This window comes from Bos indicus x Bos taurus, chromosome 11 (assembly GCF_003369695.1).
Source record: "Bos indicus x Bos taurus breed Angus x Brahman F1 hybrid chromosome 11, Bos_hybrid_MaternalHap_v2.0, whole genome shotgun sequence".
NCBI lineage: Eukaryota > Metazoa > Chordata > Mammalia > Artiodactyla > Bovidae > Bos > Bos indicus x Bos taurus.
In genome coordinates, this window is record NC_040086.1 from 82077687 (window position 1) to 82098785 (window position 21099).

The following is a 21099-nucleotide window of genomic DNA, read 5'->3' on the forward strand; positions in this document are numbered from 1 at the left end:
GAGGAAATGGTAACCACACCAGTATTCTTGCCTAGAAAATCCCATGGACAGAGGAACCTGGTGGGCTACAGTTCATGGGGGTCACAAAAGGGTTGGACATGACTAAGAGACTAAACAGCAGTCTTAAATTTGAGTCAAAATCTGAGTGACGACTTACATTTTATTCTTAGTATTTGTCATACCTTTAGGGCTCAAATAGGTTTTTAAAATTGATTATTGGACTAAGTGTGTTGTATGTAACCTGCATTGATTGATGAATTTCTGTTCATTTACTTTTCCCCCCATTAGATAAGGAGTCCTTTTACCCACTGATAGATGTGAATTGGTGGGTGGACAGCGCAGTGATTTTGGCTCGCTGCTCTGGTGCTTTGACTGTTTCATCAGTGAAAACTTTGAAAAATTTACTGGGAAAATCATGTGAATGGTTTGAACCGTCGCCTCAAGTCACCGCTACCCATGATGGGGGGTTTTTAAGTTTGGAGGTAATTCTTTCCTTTTTAAAGCAACATGTGTGTTTGAGAGGAGTTGGGAAGATCCTCTGGAAAAGGGCGTGGCAACCCACTCTAGTATTCTTGCCTGGAGAATCCCATGGACAGAGAAGCCTGGCGGGCTACAGTCTATGGGATTGCAAAGAGTCAGACGTGACTGAGTGACTAAGCCTACTCACTACTAATGTGTATTACAAAAGAAATTTAAATGTCTGATTTTTAATTTTGAGTATCCCATTATTTAATCTTATCTTTTAAAACTAAAAGTTCGTTATTGGAATCAGCTTGAGTGCAGTATAAAAAAATCTATTGTTTAGTCAGTTTAAAAAATTACATTTGTATAAGAAAGAAAAACATTTTTAGTCATTTTGTTTTCTACAAAGCACTTTTCCCTAATGGACATGATAGACCCCCCCCCCCCACCCAGATTAGTTATTTAAAAACATAAATAATATTACTACCAAAGAAATACAGTCTTTAGCCTATTTCTGTGAAATATGACAACTTAAAACTTTTGGCTCTTCTGTTAAAAAATACTTGTTTATCATGTCAAAAAAATTTGAGATGAGTGTAGTATTTTAAAGTTATGTTTTGGTCATTTAAAACTCTTATTTTATTTCCAAGTTAATGACCTTCAATAGTTTTCACTTCAATGCAATTTGACAATTTTTTTTTTTTACCTGTAAGTTTGGTACTGATTCTCAAGATGTTCTTTAAAGAAAATCATGTTTTAAAATCCAAGTCAACTCTGTTAAGTTTGGAATGAAGGTTATCTTTAGCAGGCAGCCTTCAGACTCAGAACTTTGTGCAGCTTCAGATATTGTTTAAAAGTTGGGCAGAAGGGTAGCTATTCTTGGTAGAGCAAATAAATACCTTCATGTTCATTTGCTAAATGGATTGAAACACATCATCTTTTCACAGCAGGTACAAAAATATCAAAAGAAAGAAATTAACATTCTCCTTTATTTCCCTAAAATAATTACCAAGCATACATTGTACCAGACCATATTAATAACCTGTTATTAAAGCAAGCTTTAGTTTTAGAGATTTGGAACCAGTGACTTGCGCACATATTTCTGGAGTTGTTGATGTATATAGAGTTTGTTGTTGGGTTCCTTTGAATTCCATGCTTAGTCTTAATCACACCACTGATGTAATGCATCAAACCAGAGTAGAATTAAAATGCTTTTTCTATTAGTTCTAAAATCTTGTCTTTAGTTCCTCACTGTTCATTTAACATCTTTTTCAATTCAGTGCGAGATTAAACTTGCCCCCAAACGATCTCGTTTGGAGACGAGGGCGGGAGAAGATGACGAAGAAGAGGATTCGGATTCTGATCAGGAAATCTCTGCCAAGACTCGCTACTTTGGCTATATAAAACAGGGTCTGTACTTAGTGACTGAGATGGAACGGTTCGCACCGCCCCGGAAACGCCCACGAACCATTACTAAAAACTACCGCCTGGTGAGCCTGCGGTCCACGACCCCGGAGGAGCTCTACCAGAGGAAGGTGAGGGTGTCCTGTTACTGTGCATGGTCACAGATTCAGTTACAATTCTGTTGAGAAAAACACTCTTTTTTTAATAAAGGAAGAAATTGAAAGAGGGATTGTTGTATCAGTATGTTGCAAACGTCAGTATGATAAAGCTTCTGAAAATGCTGCTGCTCTTTGTGATTGCTCTGTGCCTGAGCGGTCACACAAAAGCGGTGGATGGGAGGTGAGCTCACCTGGACCATTGTCCCCTTGGTGGCTCTGCCCAGGTTTTCACTCCACTTCTTGTGGCCTTTGGCTCTCACCTCCTCTGTGCCGAGGACAGCTGTCTGCTCAGACTGCAGCTGGGGAGGGAAGAACTTGCAGGCTGGATTTCTAGTCGGGGGTTTGCCTGGGAAGCAGATTCGATCAGCACTGAGTACTGCATGTGTCTGTGCTGCAGTGTCAGGAGAGGAGTCCTGGCAAAGGACTCTGGCTGTCGCCCTGTTTGTGCTGGCTTTGCTGTTTTACTCTGTAAGCATGGGCACTTTACCTCTGTTTCTCATTTTTCTGGTAAAGTGCTTAAATAGATGTTGATCTCTCTGGCCCTCATCATGTTTGTGAGCTTCTGGTGCCACAACAGGGCACGTGGGGGTGGTTAAGAGTGCGTGACCTCCACTCTTGCCATTCATTCTGCCATCATCGTGACACTGCGACAGCTCAGTAACATCACATTCCTGTTCCATTTCCTTGTCCAAAGATCGAAAGTGAAGAGTATGAGGAAGCCTTGTCCCTGGCTCAGACCTACGGCCTGGACACTGACCTGGTGTACCAGAGGCAGTGGAGGAAGTCAGCGGTCAACATTGCTTCAATTCAGAATTACTTGGTATGTTTACATAGTTTGATAACATGTAGTGAGAGTCGTAGTTCTTCCCCTGGTGGCTTAGATGGTAAGGAATCTGCCTGCAATGCAGGAGAACTGGGTTCAATCTCTGGGTTGGGAAGATCCCCTGAAGAAGGTAAGGTTCATACTTAAAGGACTATCTCATGGCTGTAGGGCTTCATATTGGAGTACTTTTCACTGATGACTTTTCTTTGTGAAGCGTTTTATTCAACCTGGAAAAATTACCTTGTTTCCAGGTTCTGTTGGCTCTGCAGCTGGATTGTTGGTACCAAAGACCTGTGTATGAATATTCCGTGATAAACCAGCCAAGTACCTGGTCTTGGCCTAACTCTTTCCCTTCATCTACCTCAGTCACCTCAGTTCACTGCCATGAGTCAGGGTCCTGTCAAGAGTCAGGAACCACACAGGAATTTGAAGAGGGACAGTTTTAATACAGAGAATTATTTTCTGGTAACGAGACATTAAGTATATGAGGGCAAAGATAACTCGAAGGAATAACCTGGGGCTGAAGGGAATGTTTCCAAGGAGGTAGAAAACTCAGAGGGGAGGTGGTGATCAGCTGGAGGCTGGTAAGTAGGAAACGCCCCCACTAGCAAGAAGACTGGTAGATAAGGAACCATGGCCAGGATGGAACAGAAAAAAAATTCCCCCTGGAGTACAGGCAAGCCTAGTTTAGGAAGCTTCCCATTCAGGTGTCTGGGAGGTTCACTGGGGAGGAGTCTGTCCATGGGAGTGCAGTCGATGCTAAGTGGGAAGTTGTCCTCTGAAAGACGAAGCTGGCAGAAAGTATCGCAAGATGGTCCCTGCTGGCAGTGCTGGCTACCCAGACACAGGAGAGGTTCTTCCTCTGCAGGGCCCGCCCCCTGCAGCACCCTCTGTTGACAAAGCTTAGTATCATGTCGGCCCCAAATGGAAGATGCTGTTTCTGTCTCTTAGCTAGCTTTGAAGAATGCTTTTGAAGCTGAGAGGCAGCTTTTTGCTTAAATTCTTTTTGCTTAAATTCTACAACTGTATCCTCCTTACTACCACGTTACCACAGTTACAGTTCCTATGCAGCTTGTTAATTTGGATCCTTGGTCTGTTTGTAAGAAGTAGTTGAACGCATTCCTATTTTTAGGACTTCTCATTTAGGAAGGAAAATATGTTTACATTTAGAAATATTCTAAGAAATGTTGGGAAATTTTCGTGGTAATTGTTTTCCCTAAATTTATGTACATGAGTAATTAAAAAAAACAATCTGAAAAAGTTGTATGTAAGACATTGATGCTTTAAACCAAACAGAAAGATAAACTGTTAATACAAATATGATATTAGAGATAAGAGAGCATGAAGAATATTGAAATAAAGGGAGAAGACAAAGTTGCTTGTGTTTTCTTTAGAATATCAGAACACCTAACCTATTTTATCTTTCTTCCTTCTTTTGTGACTCAGGACAGTGAGGTCATGAGTTCATGTATATTCACTTAATGGCCTTTCCTGTAACACAATAAAAGGCAGTTTTGGTCTCTGATGGAGTTGACAGATGTTGAAGAGACAAATCATGTACTTTTTTTTTTTTTTTTTTTTTAATTGGGGGAAATGCTTAATTCAGCAAAATAGATAGGAAGTACAGAGTAGAAGCTCTATGCCAGAGATGGTGAAGGGGTACTGGAGTGGCATAAATATGGCCTTGCTTTTAGGGAGCTTTTAATCTTACTGAGAAGACAAGCTTCATGCCTTACGTACTTTGACCATACAAGTGATTGCAGACAAATGCTATGGGAACCCAGTGAAGGTAGCAATAATGTTAGACTCTGCTATGGAAGTCTTTATATAGGAAGATGTTTGGGGCAGGGATTGGAAAGGATTCAAAGTAGAGTTAGAAGAGATGAAGGCATTGTTAATGGGACCAGTGGTATGAGCAAATTAAGGGAAAATGAGCTTGACTCAGAAGGCTGGTGACTAATCTGTCTTATGCATTGCTGTATTTTCATGGCACGCAGACGGTACTCAGCAAATATTTCTTGGGTGAATAAATGGGGTCTGTAAGTAAACCAGTCTGTTGGATGTGATATTCCATGATAGTGGACACTGGGGCCTATGATTAGGTAGATACTGATTTGGGCTCAAGTGGGAAACCTTTCCAGGGTGTTATGTGTTGATGACATGGACTGGTATGGAGGCCACAGACGTGGAGAAGGAGATGTGAATTCAGAGACTCCTGAGGAAAGAATTGATATGAGAGAATGTGTAAAGGAACATAAAGGGTATGAGCCAGATTTTACTCTAAATTTGTATCCACAAAGACTCAAGGAAGAGAGCAAGTCAGGGATTTCAAATGGAGTCAGAGAAAGCTGTTGGGAGGGAAGAATGGCCCTTGGTCTTCCCAGAGAACAGCATGGCATGATTCTTTATGATTGAATCATCGTCTGTGCTTTGGGGTACAGCTCATGGCCAAGTAAATACAGAACTTTGAGGTACTAAACAAAACGTTAGTTTTGTTTCAAGGTTAAACATGTTTGTCACAGTAGGATAAATCTTGTCTTACTTTTTTATTTTCTGTTCTTTCATACAGCCCAAATGCAAACTAAAGAACAACTAAAAAGTTTGGAAGATCTATGTTTCCAAAAAAAAGTCATCTGAGTTTTGTGTTTCAGTGTGTTTCATTAGAAGAAGGAAAGCAGGTGGAATCATATTCCCTATATTCAGTTTTAATCACCATTAGGAAAAAAGCTTTTTAATGGTGAGGTGCTCCAGCAGCTGCCTGTGGCCAAGTTCTTAGGTAGCTAGCTGTGATTCTGGAAGGCAGTTCTCAGGTGCTGTCAGATGTCATGGGTTTTTTAATGCCTCTGCTTTTTATTTTCTCTGTGTCCAGAGTAAAATAAAGAAACGATCCTGGGTTCTTCACGAGTGTTTGGAAAGAGTTCCTGAAAATGTGGATGCCGCCAAGGAACTGCTTCAATATGGATTAAAAGGCACAGACCTGGAGGCCCTTTTAGCCATAGGGAAAGGAGCAGATGATGGCAGGTTAGTTACAGAAAGATTTGGATTCAAAAGTGAAGGTGACTTTGTAAACACTTTTAAAACTGAGACATTAGAAAGGGTCAACTTTTCTTTCTTTAGGTTACTGTGCAATGGAGCAGTTGATTTGACTAATGCTTTTTTTAATCTGAGGTCATAGTTTTCTTTGTTCTGAGTGAAATATGTTTACATATGATAGCTTGATGCTGAGAAAAGAGCAAATTCTACATACATTTATTGAATGCTGGCAGCGTCTAAGCTGTGGATTTAAGGTGATGCATACCTGGGCTTGCTTACTGGTCAAATGAACCACCGTAGGCAATCCTGAGTTTCATTCACTTTCTTTATCTGTATCGTTGTATCCTTCCTCAGAGCATTATCTTAATTAAATTATTTATCTTGTGAAACCACCTCATAAACTTTTAAGCACCATACAAATGTCAGTTAATAACAATAATCAAGTTATTTGACAGGGGCTGCTGTTCATCAGGCATTTGGAAGATTATATCCATGGTATATAAATGTGATGGTGTGTTTGATAAGTAATTTAAATGAAACCAGCCTTCATTACCATTTTAAGACCTTAAATAGAAGTGATTCACATTATAAATTCTGGGCAACATTTTCTTCATAGGCTGTTTCACATTGCAATAATGTAACCTCCCATGTTTTCCTAAGCAGCTTTCATTTCCTTGGTATTCAGAGTTTCTACATGTGATGATTACGGATGACTTCTTGCCCACCTCATGGATATAAATGAGAGAATCGCTTTGGTTATAATGTATAGCCAAATCTTTCTTTTAAACGGTTGGTTATTTCTGTTTCTGCAGAAGCCAACTTAATAAAATCAAAGTAGGGAAAAGTACTTCTTCACTATATGAAATATATATATATAAAGAAAACACACTCCAAAGAAATTTGAGTTTTCTTTTTTTTCCTCACAGATTTACACTCCCTGGTGAGATGGACATTGACAATATCTCCTATGAGGAGCTTTCCCCACCTGAAGAAGAACCTGCCGAGAAGAAAAAGGAGAAGGAGCTCAAAAAGAGACGAGAACTACTTAAATTAGTGAACTTTTCAAAGTAAATGATATATTACTGTTCATTTGGTAATTTCTTTAAAACAGTGATCTGAGTGTGTTCCTTACTAGTGATAACTGCTCTGCATTATTTCTGCAGCTCAAGTCAAATGCATTTAGTATTGTGCCCTTGTGCTTTTGTGTGTTGTCCCATGAGTTTGGGGCTTAATGGAATATTGATCATTTTTATTCTATTTTAGATCATAGAGAAATGTGCTTCCAGGTAAATATAAGTGACCTAATATAGTTTTTCAAAACAGGTTAACGCTGGAACAAAAGGAACTTTGCCGTTGTAGACTGAAATTATTAACCTACTTAGATCGGCTTGCAACATATGAGGTAAAGGAGTGGTTTTAATCAAAGCAATTATGTTCATTCGATCTGTCATTACACATGCTGTGGCTGCCTATCCTGTGGGATATTCCTGGTCTTTAGAACTATTTATGTGGGAAAAATTTGCACAGAAGCACATTCTCTTGTATATCATTTTTGCTAAAAATTAGGGATTTGTGAGAGGCCAGAAGTTGCTTTGTTAGTCTAGGGAGTAGAAATGTGTGTGTTATTTCAGCATTTGTGTTTCCTAGATTTACAATCCTTTTCATTTATTTTTATTTTACATTTAAACTTTTGGTTATGGTAGATAGCTGTCTATAGTAGCAAATTCAGTATCCACTGGGGTTTAATAATCCTAATATGAATATTCTGACCTGCTTTATTTTAATGATTTATTAATGTCTTGAATTTAGTTGGCTAAACTTCGATCCTAATGACGGCCAAAATTAGACACTTGAACTTAGAGCAAACTTCAAAATTGTTTCTTCAGGGCAGCAAACACAAATGTCCCATGTTGGACATTTCAGTAGTGCCCTGTCCTGTCAGATTTGTTAGAGGTGTGAGAAGCATTTCACAAAATATACATAGTTTAGATTGCTTTTCATGTGACCCTCATAGTTCACGTTACCCAGGATTTAGTATAAATTTCTCACCTTTTGAAGGGCTTCCCTGGTGACTCAGATGGTAAAGAGTTGACCTTCAGTGCAGGAGACCCAAGTTCGATCCCTGGGTTAGAAAGATCTCCTGGAGAGGGAGTGGCTGCTTGCTCCAGTATTCTTACTTGGAGAATTCCATGGACAGAGGGGCTTGGCAGGTTATAGTCCACACGGGTCGAAAGAGAGTCGACAGGGTTTCACAGTTAATACTTTCACTTACACTTTCTCACCTTTGAAGTTTGACTGCATTTGCAGGTTGCTTCCTCCATCTGTCTGAACCTCCCTTTTAGGGGCATACCTTGACTCTTGGTACAGGCACATAATAGGATCGCAGTACATGCCATGTGTAGTAATGTGATACATGGCCCCAGAACAGTGGAGATACTTAGTACTCCTGATGCCTGTAGGCAAAGAAAAGCACTTGATTCTCCATCAGTAAATAGAATAAATATTTTCAAACAAAATACTAGTGACAAGAGAACTATTTCTATGTCTTTTAGAAAGCATGGTAATTTTATATCATTTATATATCATTTCATACAAACAAGTTACAAAACATTTCTAATAGTTTTATCTTTAGTACAACTAGCTTGACTGTTGGCTGGTCATATTATTTTAAAGCATATTCCTTTATTATTCTGAGTTCTATGATATTTAGAGGTAATATATAAAATTGCTGATGCTGGTACAGCTATAGTTTATTATTTTTTATACTTAGTTTTAGTTTCACTGATGAGATCTTAAAAAAGTTCCATAAAATGTTCAGAGTTTCATTATCCAGTTAATTTTCTGTTATTATTCTTTAGTTATTGAATCACTATTTCCTATTTGACAGTAGTAAGTACATTTATTATTACATGGTAATAGTGACATTTAAAGTATTTGTTGAGCCCACAAAAAGAGAATTAAGCTGAGCTTTTTAAAAGTAGGTGAAGTTGATGAATTTGGCCATTAAAACTTAGAAATGAAGATATTCTAATGTAACAGCTAACCAGCTAGATCATGGTAGAGATAGGTGTTGCATTTTAATCGCAAGGCGTGGCTTATTTTATTACTGTGATAAATGAGATTAAAATGGATTCATTTAAATTTTACAAGAGTGCCTATTTTACACCAGATGTCATGCCAGTGCTGGACATAGAGAGATGAACAAGGGATAATCCTTGTGGAGTCCTCATTATATGGGCAGTAAGTGATGATAATGAAGCTATGAAGAATTGATGGAGCATAATGGAGAAAAACATTAAATTTTCCCTGGGGATGTCTGAGAATATTCTTATGTAGAAAGTGGTATTCAACTAGTCCTTAAAAAAAGGAAGGGTGGCTTAGGGGGCTATAGGACTACCAGGTAGGAGACGTGAGCGTGGATGCTCCATAAGGGTAGTGGCCTTGTCTTACTTGCTGCAGTATCCCGCAGTACTCCGTACAAGACCTGGCTTGTTGAGGAGATTAGGAAGAAAGATTTGTTGAGGAAACCAGTAGGTATGAGAATACCTTAAAAATATGAACAGATTTGTTGAGGACTTCTGTTTGTTAGCCAGTGTCTTATGTACTTAATTCAGGTTATTTCTTGACAACCCTTTGAGGAAGGTGATGTATCCTCTCAATTTTATGGATGTGAGGCTTTAAGAAGGTAAGTATTTTGTCTAAATCAGTAGGAAGCAAGAGCCTCCTGTGAACATCCTTTTTCTTCCTTCTTTTCCTATCTCACTAGGTTAATGCAGTTAACAAATATTATTGGTTATTTACTCTGTGAAAGGCAGCATGCTAGGTATCTGGAAAAGTGAAAATGAAAGAAAGTGTTAGTCGCTCAGTTGTGTCCCGACTCTTTTTGACCCCGTGGACTGTAGTCCACCAGGCTCCTCTGTCCATGGAATTCTCCAGGCAAGAATACTGGAGTGGATTGCCATTGCCTTCTCCAGGGGATCTTCCCGACCCAGGGACTGAACCTGGGTCTCCTGCACTGAAGGCAGTCATCTGGGGTTTAGCATTAACACGAGAGACATGAGCCTGAAGTCGTCTGCTGCGGTGGGGAGACCTACGTTGCCGCCGCCGTGGCTGGCTCCTCTCTGTCCTCAGTGTTTCAGCTTCGCTGCCCACAGGGAGGCCTTCCTGTGTGTTGACACCCTTCCTATGTGTTGGGCATTACCTGTTCCTATTGCCGTTTGTCTTCCCGACTCGATTTTAGAGCTCCTAGGAGAGCAGGGAGGGTGTATGGTTCATGGTATCAGCACTGTCTGTCACAGTGCCCCTAGCACATAATTGACACCTAATAACTATCTGATTAAAGAATGAGTCGTTTCATCTGCAATTCACATGGATCACTCCAGCAGTAGTAGAATTAGTCCAGAGTTGCACACAGATGTGGCAGGTGCTCATGGTACACATCCGTGTGTAACTCTTGCTTCCTTGTTTTTACCAGGTGGTGAATTTGGGTTGTCCTCCTATAATTAATTTCATAGCCTGTTTCATTTACTTCTGGATTAAAAAAAAATGAACAGCATTTATAAATACAGCCATTTTCCAAATAAAGGCAGGAGTGCAGATGTAGTACTTGAGTTAACAGTTGAGAGTTTAATTTAGACCGTATTGATTTAGGTAAGCAGAGCTGTAACGGTTTTTAGCATAGTCTTGTCACCCACGTTTAAAAGCCTTTTCATAAAAGCATGGCTTCCCCTCAGGAAATCCTTGGAGTACCTCATGCATCTGGACAGAGATACGATGCTGAATTCTTTAAGAAGTTCAGAAGTCAGAATATTGTTCTCTCAGCAAGAACTTATGCTCGGGTAATTTCTTGTTTGTGAATGAAACAATTATAGTTATTAACACTTTCAAGTCTTTGAGCCATGCTGTTAATGTTACTACGTGTGCGTATATCATTACATTTCCTTTTTAAAAAATTGTAATAGTAATAAATGTAGAGAAAATAGAGTCATGTTAAAAATATTTTTTTCATCATTCAAGACTTTAAAAAATAATTTTTAGAGCACTAGATTGAGAAATGTGATACAGACCTGAAAAATATCAGGAATATTTCAAACCACTTCATATCAGAACTGCATTAAAAAAAGCTAATTGTAAGGTTTTGATGTTGTCATACAAGGTCACTTCTTTATTTCTAAGGTTCAATTTAGAAGTGTACCCTTGCCTTCTGTACAGGAGAGTAATGTGCAGGCCCTGGAAATTCTGTTCACTTACCATGGGTCTGACCTGCTTCCTCACCGCCTGGCGATTCTTTCCAACTTCCCAGAGACCACATCACCACACCAGTATTCTGCTTTGCTGCCTGAAGCTTGGTATGCACTCTGTTCACTTTATTTTTTAAATGAGAATTTTTGTTTTATGCTAAATATTAAAAAACAATTCTAATCTACTTAAACTTTTTTCTAATTATAAAATTATTTCTAAATTATTTTAAAGTGATTCAAATGTGTCAGCGTAACAAGACCACTTTAACTTAAGGAACATGAACTTTACTTTCTTTTTTTCTCCTTGAAAGTCTCCTGCTACTGAAAAAAAAGAGAGGAAGACTCATAGTTTTATTGCTGTATACTCAGTATGTACTGTTTTATGGTTGAGAGTAGTTTTTAGCATAACAGTATCTGTTTAAATTAGTTGTATCTTTTAGAAGTTGAAATGTAGTTCTGACAACATTTAGTAGGTCCAGGGGACCCAGGAATGTTCTGGTGGTCCTGCTTAAGTGCAGCCAGGATTTGAATCTATGTTAGAGTTAGGTCAGTAAGCTCTAAAAAATAGAAGTTATAAACTCCCTATTTTGTGTTTCTATTAGTACTAAAAATGTAATTCTGTATTATGATAAAAGTGAACAGAAAGGAAAACCTTGGGATGTACTATTTATTTTCAAACAATTTCTTTTAGATCTGAATGGTGATAAATAAATGCATTTTATAAATATGTATTTATAAATATTTCAGAATATAATTATTTTTTGCCTATTTGCAAAATAGATCTAATCTGAATGGTAATGACATTTTTCTACTGTAAATTGTTAGTGTAGAGAATGGGTTATTATCTTAAAGTTTTTTCAAAAGGTAATTTCTTCTTAGATTTGAATGCATTTTTTGGCATTGTCTTCTGATGAGTGTTTAGATAAACATTTGATTTTAAACTAAAATTTCAGAATTGGCTTGCAGAATAGTTTTACAATGCCCAGTGTTGCTGCTGCTGCTGCTAAGTCGCTTCAGTTGTCCGACTCTGTGCAACCCCATAGATGGCAGCCCACCAGGCTCCCCCGTCCCTGGGATTCTCCAGGCAAGAACACTGGAGTGGGTTGCCATTTCCTTCTCCAATGCATGAAAGTGAAAAGTGAAAGTGAAGTCGCTCAGTCATGTCCAATTCAGTAGCGACCCCATGGACTGCAGCCCACCAGGCTCCTCCATCCATGGGATTTTCCAGGCAAGAGTACTGGAGTGGGGTGCCATTGCCTTCTCTGTGCCCAGTGTTATGTATTGTTTTTGAATGCCTATAGTTCCTGCCATAACTGATTTAAATTGTAATAATAGCTTAGGTATATCATTGCAGCAGAGAATAATTAGATATTATTTTGAATCTTTCTTGTGGGATGTGTTGCTTAGACAAACTTTGAAAAGACTGATTTCTTGAGTCCTTAAATTATATTCATTTTAAACATAATGAGAAAATAAAGATTTTGTTGTTGTTGTTAATCTGTTTGTCAAGTCTTTTCACCTTGAGTATATTTTTGCTATAGTTAGAAGGAGGAAGAACAATAGGTTTTAATAGTAATGTTTCTGTCTCCTTATAATTTTATATAACTGCAAAGCAAAATTACAGTTATGTTTGAGGCATAGCTTCTTCTGTGAGGTTTTATTAATTAGTCCTTTCTGTATATTCTCATAATGCTTTTGTCCATTCTTATAGCACTTTTTATGTTGTATTATAACCAGTCATCATTATTACTGCTTTTCTGCCCCCTGTTCTCTTCTTTACTAAACATCCGGCCTTAAACTCACTCTAAGGCAGAGGCCGTGTTTTCCCGAGTTTTCAATTTCCAGGGTCTAGGTGTTTTTCTAGTGGGTTCTCTAACGTTGTTTGCTCCATTTACAGAAAAGATTAAAGGATGTCCTGAAGGGGTTGCAAGTTTCACCAAGACTCCCAATGCCTTAAAGATTCAATTGCTATTTTAGCCCATAGCTGAAGCTTGCACTCTTTAATCCTAGTTCAAGTTTTACTCTAATGGACATGTGGTGGTGGTGGTTTAGTCGCTAAGTTGTGCCTGACTCTTGCAACCCCATGGACTGTAGCCTGCTAGGCTCCTCTGTCCTTGGGATTCTCCAGGCAAGAATACTGGAATGGGTTGCCATTTCCTTCTCCAGGGAATCTTCCTAACCCAGGGATCGAACTCTGGTCTCCTGCATTGCAGGCAGATTCTTTACCAACTGAGCTAATGGACATGTAGAGTCATAAAATGCAACTTGAGACTTATTTCCCTTTTAGGAAATACATTCTTTGAGGACTTGGTATTCAATACCTTTTCAAATCACTTGGAAGCATTGGGTCAGGTGGACACTAAGTGTCTGTTTGTTGGAATGTTGACTGAGCCCCTTCCACATGCCTGGGGCTGTAGTTGGGGTTTTGAAATGACTGAACACAGTTCGTCTTCAGCAGGAATCATCACATATGCTTTACATCCCATATGCTTTATGCACAAACAGAAGTTCTTGCTAACAGCATCATGCTTTCAAACTGAGGAGGAGATGAGTGGAAAAGACTCTAAATCTGCAGCCTTTTTTCCTTTCTCCTCAGTTAACAATGTTTGCCAGCTTGTGAAATGATCTTGCTACTTTGTTGTTTACTGCCCTGAACAGCTGTAGAACTTTTCTTTGTGCATGCCTTCTTTGTCTTTTAGCGTACGCATTGCTTAGTGGCAGAGCCTGCATTTCATCCTGCTTTATCTTCCCTTGAGCCCCCCAACTTGTATTTTGCAAGTGGTAATGACTCTTTAATTATCCATTGAATTGATTGGAAACCAGTCACTGAGCTCAATATGTATGGCTCCCAAACACAGAGTGGCGGTTCACTCTGGTGCACTGACTGTCTCCTGAACTTGTGAGGCCTGCTCCCTCCTCAGGGTTTTTCAAGGTCATTGTTCCCCTGTGTGGGGTGCCCTTCTCCTGGGTCTCCATATGACTCAGCCTCTTACTTCCTTCTGTCTTTTGTACTCAAAGACTCCCTCTTTAAAACACCTTTCTCAACCCCTCTTTCCCTTTGCCTCCACCTCCTCCTCACTCTTTGCCCTTATCCGAGTTTTCTTTTCTTCATAGCATTTACACCTAACATCATATTTTATCATTTATTTGTATAGTGAAGTCAGTCAGTCGTGTCCGATTCTTTGTGACCCCATGGACTGTAGCCTACCAGGCTCTTCCATCCATGGGATTTTCCAGGCAAGAATACCAGAGTGGGTTGCCATTTCCTTCTCCAGGGGATCTTCCTGACCCAGGGATCGAACCCTGGTCTTCTGCATTGCAGGCAGATGCTTTATCCTCTGAGCCACCAGGGAAGCCCATAAATATGATAAAATCATATTTTATCATTTATTTGTATAACATATAATTTATTTGTCTTATCTACTTTTATCTCGTCTCCCTTCGCTCTTCTATTTACAATTTTACTCTCAATTTAAGTCCTTTTTTCCTGCTTTATTTTCTTCCTAGCATTGATCAGTAACTTAGTTTGTGTTTTACTTATTCACTTGTTGATTATGTTTATCCTTCAAAAATGTCACCTCCTGTAGCACAAGGTTTTTTGTATGTTTCTTCCCTTCCTTAGCCCGTGAACTTAGAATCGTTCATGGCATGTTGTAGGCCCTCAGTAAATACTTATTGAGTGAATGGACAAATGAATTAATTAATTAATATAAAATCTGTAAGGAAAGGATTTTGTGTCTTGTTCACTAATGTAATCTCAGTGTTAGAACACCTTGGGATCAAAAGCAGTAACTCAGGAAGTTGTTTTGATGGATGGATGTGAATGGAAGGGCAGGTGGGTTTTACATTTTAGGGTTCAAGCTATTTAGAATATAGATTAATAGTAGTGCACGCGTGCATGCTAAGTTGCTTCAGTCGTTTCCAACACTATGGACTGTAACCCACCAGGCTCCTCTGTCCATGGGGATTCTCCAGGCAAGAATACTAGAGTGGGTTGCCATGCCCTCCTCCAGGGGATCTTCCCAACCCAGGGATCAACCCAAGTCTCTTGTATCTTGTGCATTGACAGGCAGATTCCTTACCACTAGCACCACCTGGGGAAGCCCAAAAAGTAGTAGTAAATTATGCCAAATAGTTGACCTTTTACCTAATCTATTTTGAAATCCATTGACAAAATGTTTGCCTTGGCATTTAACCAAAGTTTGATTAACTAATTTTGATTGAAGCAAATTTTTTAGTTATGACTGCCGTGAAACTTCTTTGGTTTGTGTTACTTTAGTGTTTTATATTGTCACTCTTGCATCATCATGTGTATTTGACATTGGTGAAGAGTCACCAAGTAGTAGAAGACTTTGAAATTACATTTTCTGTCATAGGTGATAAATCCATTTGTTACCTACTGATCCTTGGTTTGTCAGTGCTGTAAGACATTTACATTTTATATTCTATTGGACTGTTTTAGTTTTAAAGACAGAGGCGACATTTCTTACCATCTTTGTTAGCTTTCACAATTTATGGTAATAGGTTTTATTTATTTATTTTTTTTGGTGGAAGAGAACTACATTTTGACTTTGAGTATTTTTGATGCTTATAGCCTGTTTTAGAAAGTCTATTTAGGTTTTTTATTTATGCCTCTTGTTTTATTGTAGAATCTTTCCAGAATGATGAGAGCAGTCTAGTTTAAAAGGTTGTGTTTAAAACAGTTACCTGTTGAAATAGTAAGGCAGACGGATAAGAGTATTGAGTCTAGCTGGAGCCAAGTTGCTTAGATTTCTGATCTTGGACACATTTCCTAACTGCACCTCAGCCTTCATACCTGTAAAATGGGGATGACTATAGCACTTCATAGCATTGTAAGAATGTCTGAGTTAATGTAAGAATGTCTGAGTTAATGTATATAAAACAGTGGGAACAGTGCTTGGCACCAAGTAATTGCTATTTAAAGCTTAAGAACTTAAGCAGGCTTAAGTCTGCTTAATGCAGTCTCCCATGCTAAGGCCTTGGCCTTATATATGCCATAAATAATTATTTTAAACTTTTTATTGGAATATTTTTATAGTTACAGAAAAGTTGCAAAAATAATACAGTAAGTTCCCATATACCCTTTACCTGCTTCCTCTTCCTTTTTACATAATCATAGCACATTTTTCAAAACTATGAGATTATTGCTGGAATAATCCTGCATATAACGTAACATACGCATTCCTAAAAATCACTGCACCATGCAAAAAGTGCCATGAGAACCACAGAGCTTAAGGGGAGAGTGGGGTTCATGGAATAAAATTAGGAATGTAATAAAAATTGTGCTATAGTTTTACGTGTATTAAATGATTATGAAACACATAAATACTAAAATATGGCACTGGACAAAGACCTGAAAAAGGCAGCTGTGGAAGTGGGTGTTGGAGCAGTTGCAGTGTTATTGGAAAGTGGTTTGTGTTTTGAAAACATAATGAAACAGACCATATGATAATAATAGTTAAGAAACTAAACTACATATTTATTTGGATTTAACGAGATTTTCTCAAAATATCATTTTTCTGTTGCAGTATCTGATCTAGGATACCACATAGCATTTAAGACTTCATTTACTTTCTCGGAATATATGGAAATAAACTGTCATTTAGTACCTGTCACTCATGATGTTCTTTGACACATATATTTATTAGACAGTGAATATTGATACCAATATTTATATTCCTGGATTGTCTCCAGAATCAGTAAGGAAAGATTGAATTATATTTAGCATATATTGGGATATTGCAATATTCAAAGTATTTTATAATATAAGTGGCAAACCTCTGTTGATGGAAATAGAGTATCCTAAATACCTCATTCTTTTCATCATCCTTGAAAAGCTGTTTCTATAGTAACTTGGCAGTTTGTTTGCTTGTGAATATCTACGTTTAGTCAGATTATTTGATTGAAATTTTGACTGAAAAATCTGCTATAATATGCAGATGGGCTGTGCTGTTCAAACTACGAAAATGTGTTTTAGACATTTCCATTTTCTTTTCAGGGTTTGAGATTACTTGTATTATTTACTGACTTAATTCTGACCGTTCTCTACCTTTCAGTTCCACAGCAATTTATGTGATATATTTCTAAGGCTGAAAGTAAGAAGTGGCTGAGTGAAGAATTTTGTCACCAATTGTTTAGATAGAATAGAATGTTAACCTAATCTTAGGTCTGTATAGACCTAGTCCCATATTTAGAACTGCTCCTTCATTTAGAACAGCCTTGCAAAGCCGTCTGATAAATAGTGTGGCAAACCAGCGCATGGAAGTCTCTTCCTGTGACTTGCAGATCCAGGCCTTTTTATGCTGTGTGTACTTCCGTTTAACTTGTGTGTTTGTCCCGGCATTTCATTCACTTGCTAACCCTCAGTCATTTCCTGCTTTTTCTCAGGCCTTAGTCCCCTTGTTGATCTCTACCCTACTTGATAATGCACCAGGAAATCCAAGTCCTCAGAAATTTTCTCATTTTCATTGGGAAATGTTATCTGGTAAATTAAGTTTTGCACCCTTTTCTCATCACTCCCCGCAAACTAGAAAACCTTTGGATGACCAATTTGGAATATATTTTTGTCCTCGGAGGTCGCTAGTATCCTATGGCAAGTTTATTTATTTATTTATTTATTTATTTTTTATGACCAGATTAACAAATATTTCACAATCAAGTGCTTTGAATATAGTGATGGATGCAGTGACTGTCAGATGAATGAATGATGGTTATGTGAAGAAATCTGGAAAACACAAGGGATTGGTGTAGCAAAGTAAATAAAATGTACACAGAAGCGTTCTTTTTTGAACCAATCTGGAAAGGAAACCTGTCTTTGAGTTTTCATACTGCAAGAAAGGTAATCAACTGGTTGGAATTCTATCGTTGTCTTTAGGATGATTATATGTATATCATTAGTGTATTTGTGGGTCATACTTTTGACGTGTGTATTTTTGACTCTGTGTTAAGCATAGGGGCCATCAGGGCCATTTGACCTTCATATGACTTTTTATTTAATCTTTTCTTTTAAATTGTAAAATATGTACAAAATTTACCATCTTGACCATGTTTCAGGGTATGGTTCAGTAGTGTTAAGTACCTTCACATTGCTGTGCACCCAGCTTCCAGAATGCTTAATGTCTCGGGAAACAAACTTATTAAATGGCAACTCCCCATTTTTCTCTGAGCCAAGCCACTGACAACCACCATTTTACTGTCTCTTTTATGAATTTGACTATACAGTATTTGTCTTTTTGTGACTGGCATAATGTCCTCAAGGCATAATACACTTTTAGTAAAATTAATATCACAATTAAATAAGATTTAGAGTGACTGGCCACCTGTGGGCCATGTTTCTATTTATGCTGCAAAAGTATTTCTTAAATGAAGGATGAATGTGAGTTCTATTTCAGGGTGGGACGTTAGAGCACCATTATTATCTGACTCCCTGTGGAGAGCCTCTTCTTCATCCTTTGGTGATAAAGAGGGCATCCAAATGAAGAGAACTTCTAATAACTCTCTTCTAATACTCTGTCTTCTAAATCTTGGATTTGAATAGCCAAATATGAAGACTTTCCTGTTCCTCCAACAACATAAAATTTATGTTATAAAAGCAAAAGATCAATATGCATTTCATTAGAATTTTTAGGACAGACTTGATTTAAGTAAAAATAATTTACGTTTTAAATTAAATCATATAAATCAAATAAAGAATTTACCTTTAAAAAATCAGACGACATTATTCCTGTTTTTCACTACTGAAAGGTAGATAAGAGTTTACCTTTTTCCTACACTTGGAGTTTCAAATTAGTAATATTTTATGTTAGCTTGTGATTTCTTCAGAGATGAAATAATTTGAACTGTCTTTTTCATCAAAGTTGCCTCTAAGCAGTTTTTGATTCAGAGGATAAACTAGTGCCTAATGTTTTTTTCTCTCTTTTTTTTCCCCTTGAAAGGCAACAGGAAACAGTACCATAGTCAATTACTATTGCCTTAGTTTCATAGTTTTAAGCATATTCTGGAACTTTTTCTCCTGTAAGAAATATATTACTATAATATTTTTTGTGAAACATATGTTGATTTTTGAGTTTTAACTTTTTTTCAGTGAGATTTATAATTAATCATGAGTACATAATGAAACTGATTTTAAAACTGAAGCAGTTCTAAATTTCCTTATATTGTTTTATTTTCATTGAAAGAACAGTTTAAAGAAGGTGAATGAGTCAAATACAATTTTATGTTATTTCAATAAAAATTTAGGGAATACTTACGTACCAAGCAAAGTCATTATATTAGACTAAATAGGTAAACAGATATATGAGTCACATGTGATCACTGTCCGCAAATAAATTAGAATCTAGTAGGGAAGATCAGACAGGTTGAGTATAGAAATAATTACCATAAAGTTAAAATACATGTCATAGGCGTATAGATAGCTGTATAGACGGGAGAGATTACTTTCTGTTACAAAGAAGATAAATCAAGAAAGCCTTGGCAGGGTGAAGTTTGATCTAGGCCTTGAAGGTTGAGTGTGGTTTTTTTTCATGCAGAGAAGTTTGAATAGGAAAGAGTCATTTGAATAAATAGTTTCCCCGAAGTCCTTTCACCTACTTAGTCCTCACATATTCTTGAGTCACAGAGTACAAAAGATGTTCCCAACTAACTTGTTAATTGAAAATCTGTGCAGAGGTTTTCCAGTAAACGATTATGGAACTCTTTTTATTTACATTTTTATGTTGCCCAGTCCTGATCATAATGATTTCTTTTTTCTTCTCTGAAAAGTTTAAAAAGCAGTTTTTATTGGGCATTCTCTTTCTACTATTGTTTTTGGTTTTTTTGGTTGCTGTTGTTGTAAGAGGAAAACAGAGGATGAGCTAGTTGGATAACATTACTGACTCAGTGGACATGAATTTGAGCAAAGTCTAGGAGATAGTGAAGGACAGGGAAGCCTGGCGTGCTGCAGTCCGTGGGGTCACAAAGAGTTGAACACAGCTTAGCAACTGAACAGCAACAAATGAAATGTCATCTAAACTATATCCTGGATGATGAAATAACAGTGGAAAGATTCAGTTCAGTTGCTCAGTCGTGTCCAACTCTTTGCGACCCCATGGACTGCAGCACACCAGGCCTCCCTGTCCGTCACCAACTCCCAGAGCTTGCTCAAACTCATGTCCATCGAGTCGGTGATGGCATCCAACCATCTCATCCTCTGTCGTCCCCTTCTCCTGCCTTCAGTCTTTCGCAGCATCAGTGTCTTTTCCAGTGAGTCAGTTCTTTGCATCTGGTGACCAAAGTATTAGAACTTCAGCTTCAGTATCAGTCCTTTCAAAGAATATTCAGGATTGATTTCCTTGGGGATTGATTGGTTTGATCTCCTTGCAGTCCAAGGGACTCTCAAGAGTCTTCTTCAACACCATGGTTTAAAACATCAATTCTTCGGTGCTCAGTTTTCTTGATGGAAAGATTGAAGCATTGCTATCACTCTTTTGATTATAGAGAGAAACATAAAAGTGTTTCTTTTCCCTTTAAAATTGAGAAATTGATTAGTTACCTAATCAAAATTCGGTTCCCCTATGTGCAGTTTATTTCTGAACTGCTATGAGCAAAGAACAACCAATTGGTTTATATTCTAGGCTTGAAGTAAGTATGTGGCCGCCTGCAGTGACTGTCAATATAGAGGCATACAGGCAGCATGCTACAGAATGCTGGCAGTTTCTGAATCCCAGAGTAACCTGGTAGTTGGACCAGAAGGAGAGGCCCCAGAGCCTCTCTTGTCTGGGAACTCAGGGTCTGGGGTTGGAGGTGGGAGAATTGGTTTGCATGTTTCCTGGCACTGTGGGCATCTTAGATCTTGACTTGATTAGTTCTTGTCTTTCCATTAATTTAAAGCAACAAAATAGATGTAAGGCAATTTTATTGATTATGAAGGGGTAAGCAGACATTTAAAAAAATTTTTTTATGAATCTTGGAAAGTATGTTG

The 21099-nt window shown here is 37.9% G+C and overlaps 1 protein-coding gene across 2 annotated transcripts in view; it reads left to right on the forward strand.

The window, feature by feature from the left end:
- Nucleotides 1-21099, forward strand: part of NBAS (neuroblastoma amplified sequence) — a 330907-nt gene that overhangs the window by 88611 nt on the left and 221197 nt on the right. For both annotated transcript variants that reach the window (XM_027556036.1, XM_027556037.1), the window contains 8 exons: nt 289-482; nt 1743-1997; nt 2719-2844; nt 5717-5868; nt 6807-6947; nt 7204-7282; nt 10614-10718; nt 11092-11228. In XM_027556036.1, the coding sequence (XP_027411837.1) occupies nt 289-482; nt 1743-1997; nt 2719-2844; nt 5717-5868; nt 6807-6947; nt 7204-7282; nt 10614-10718; nt 11092-11228 (1189 nt within the window). The remainder of the gene's footprint in view (nt 1-288; nt 483-1742; nt 1998-2718; nt 2845-5716; nt 5869-6806; nt 6948-7203; nt 7283-10613; nt 10719-11091; nt 11229-21099) is intronic.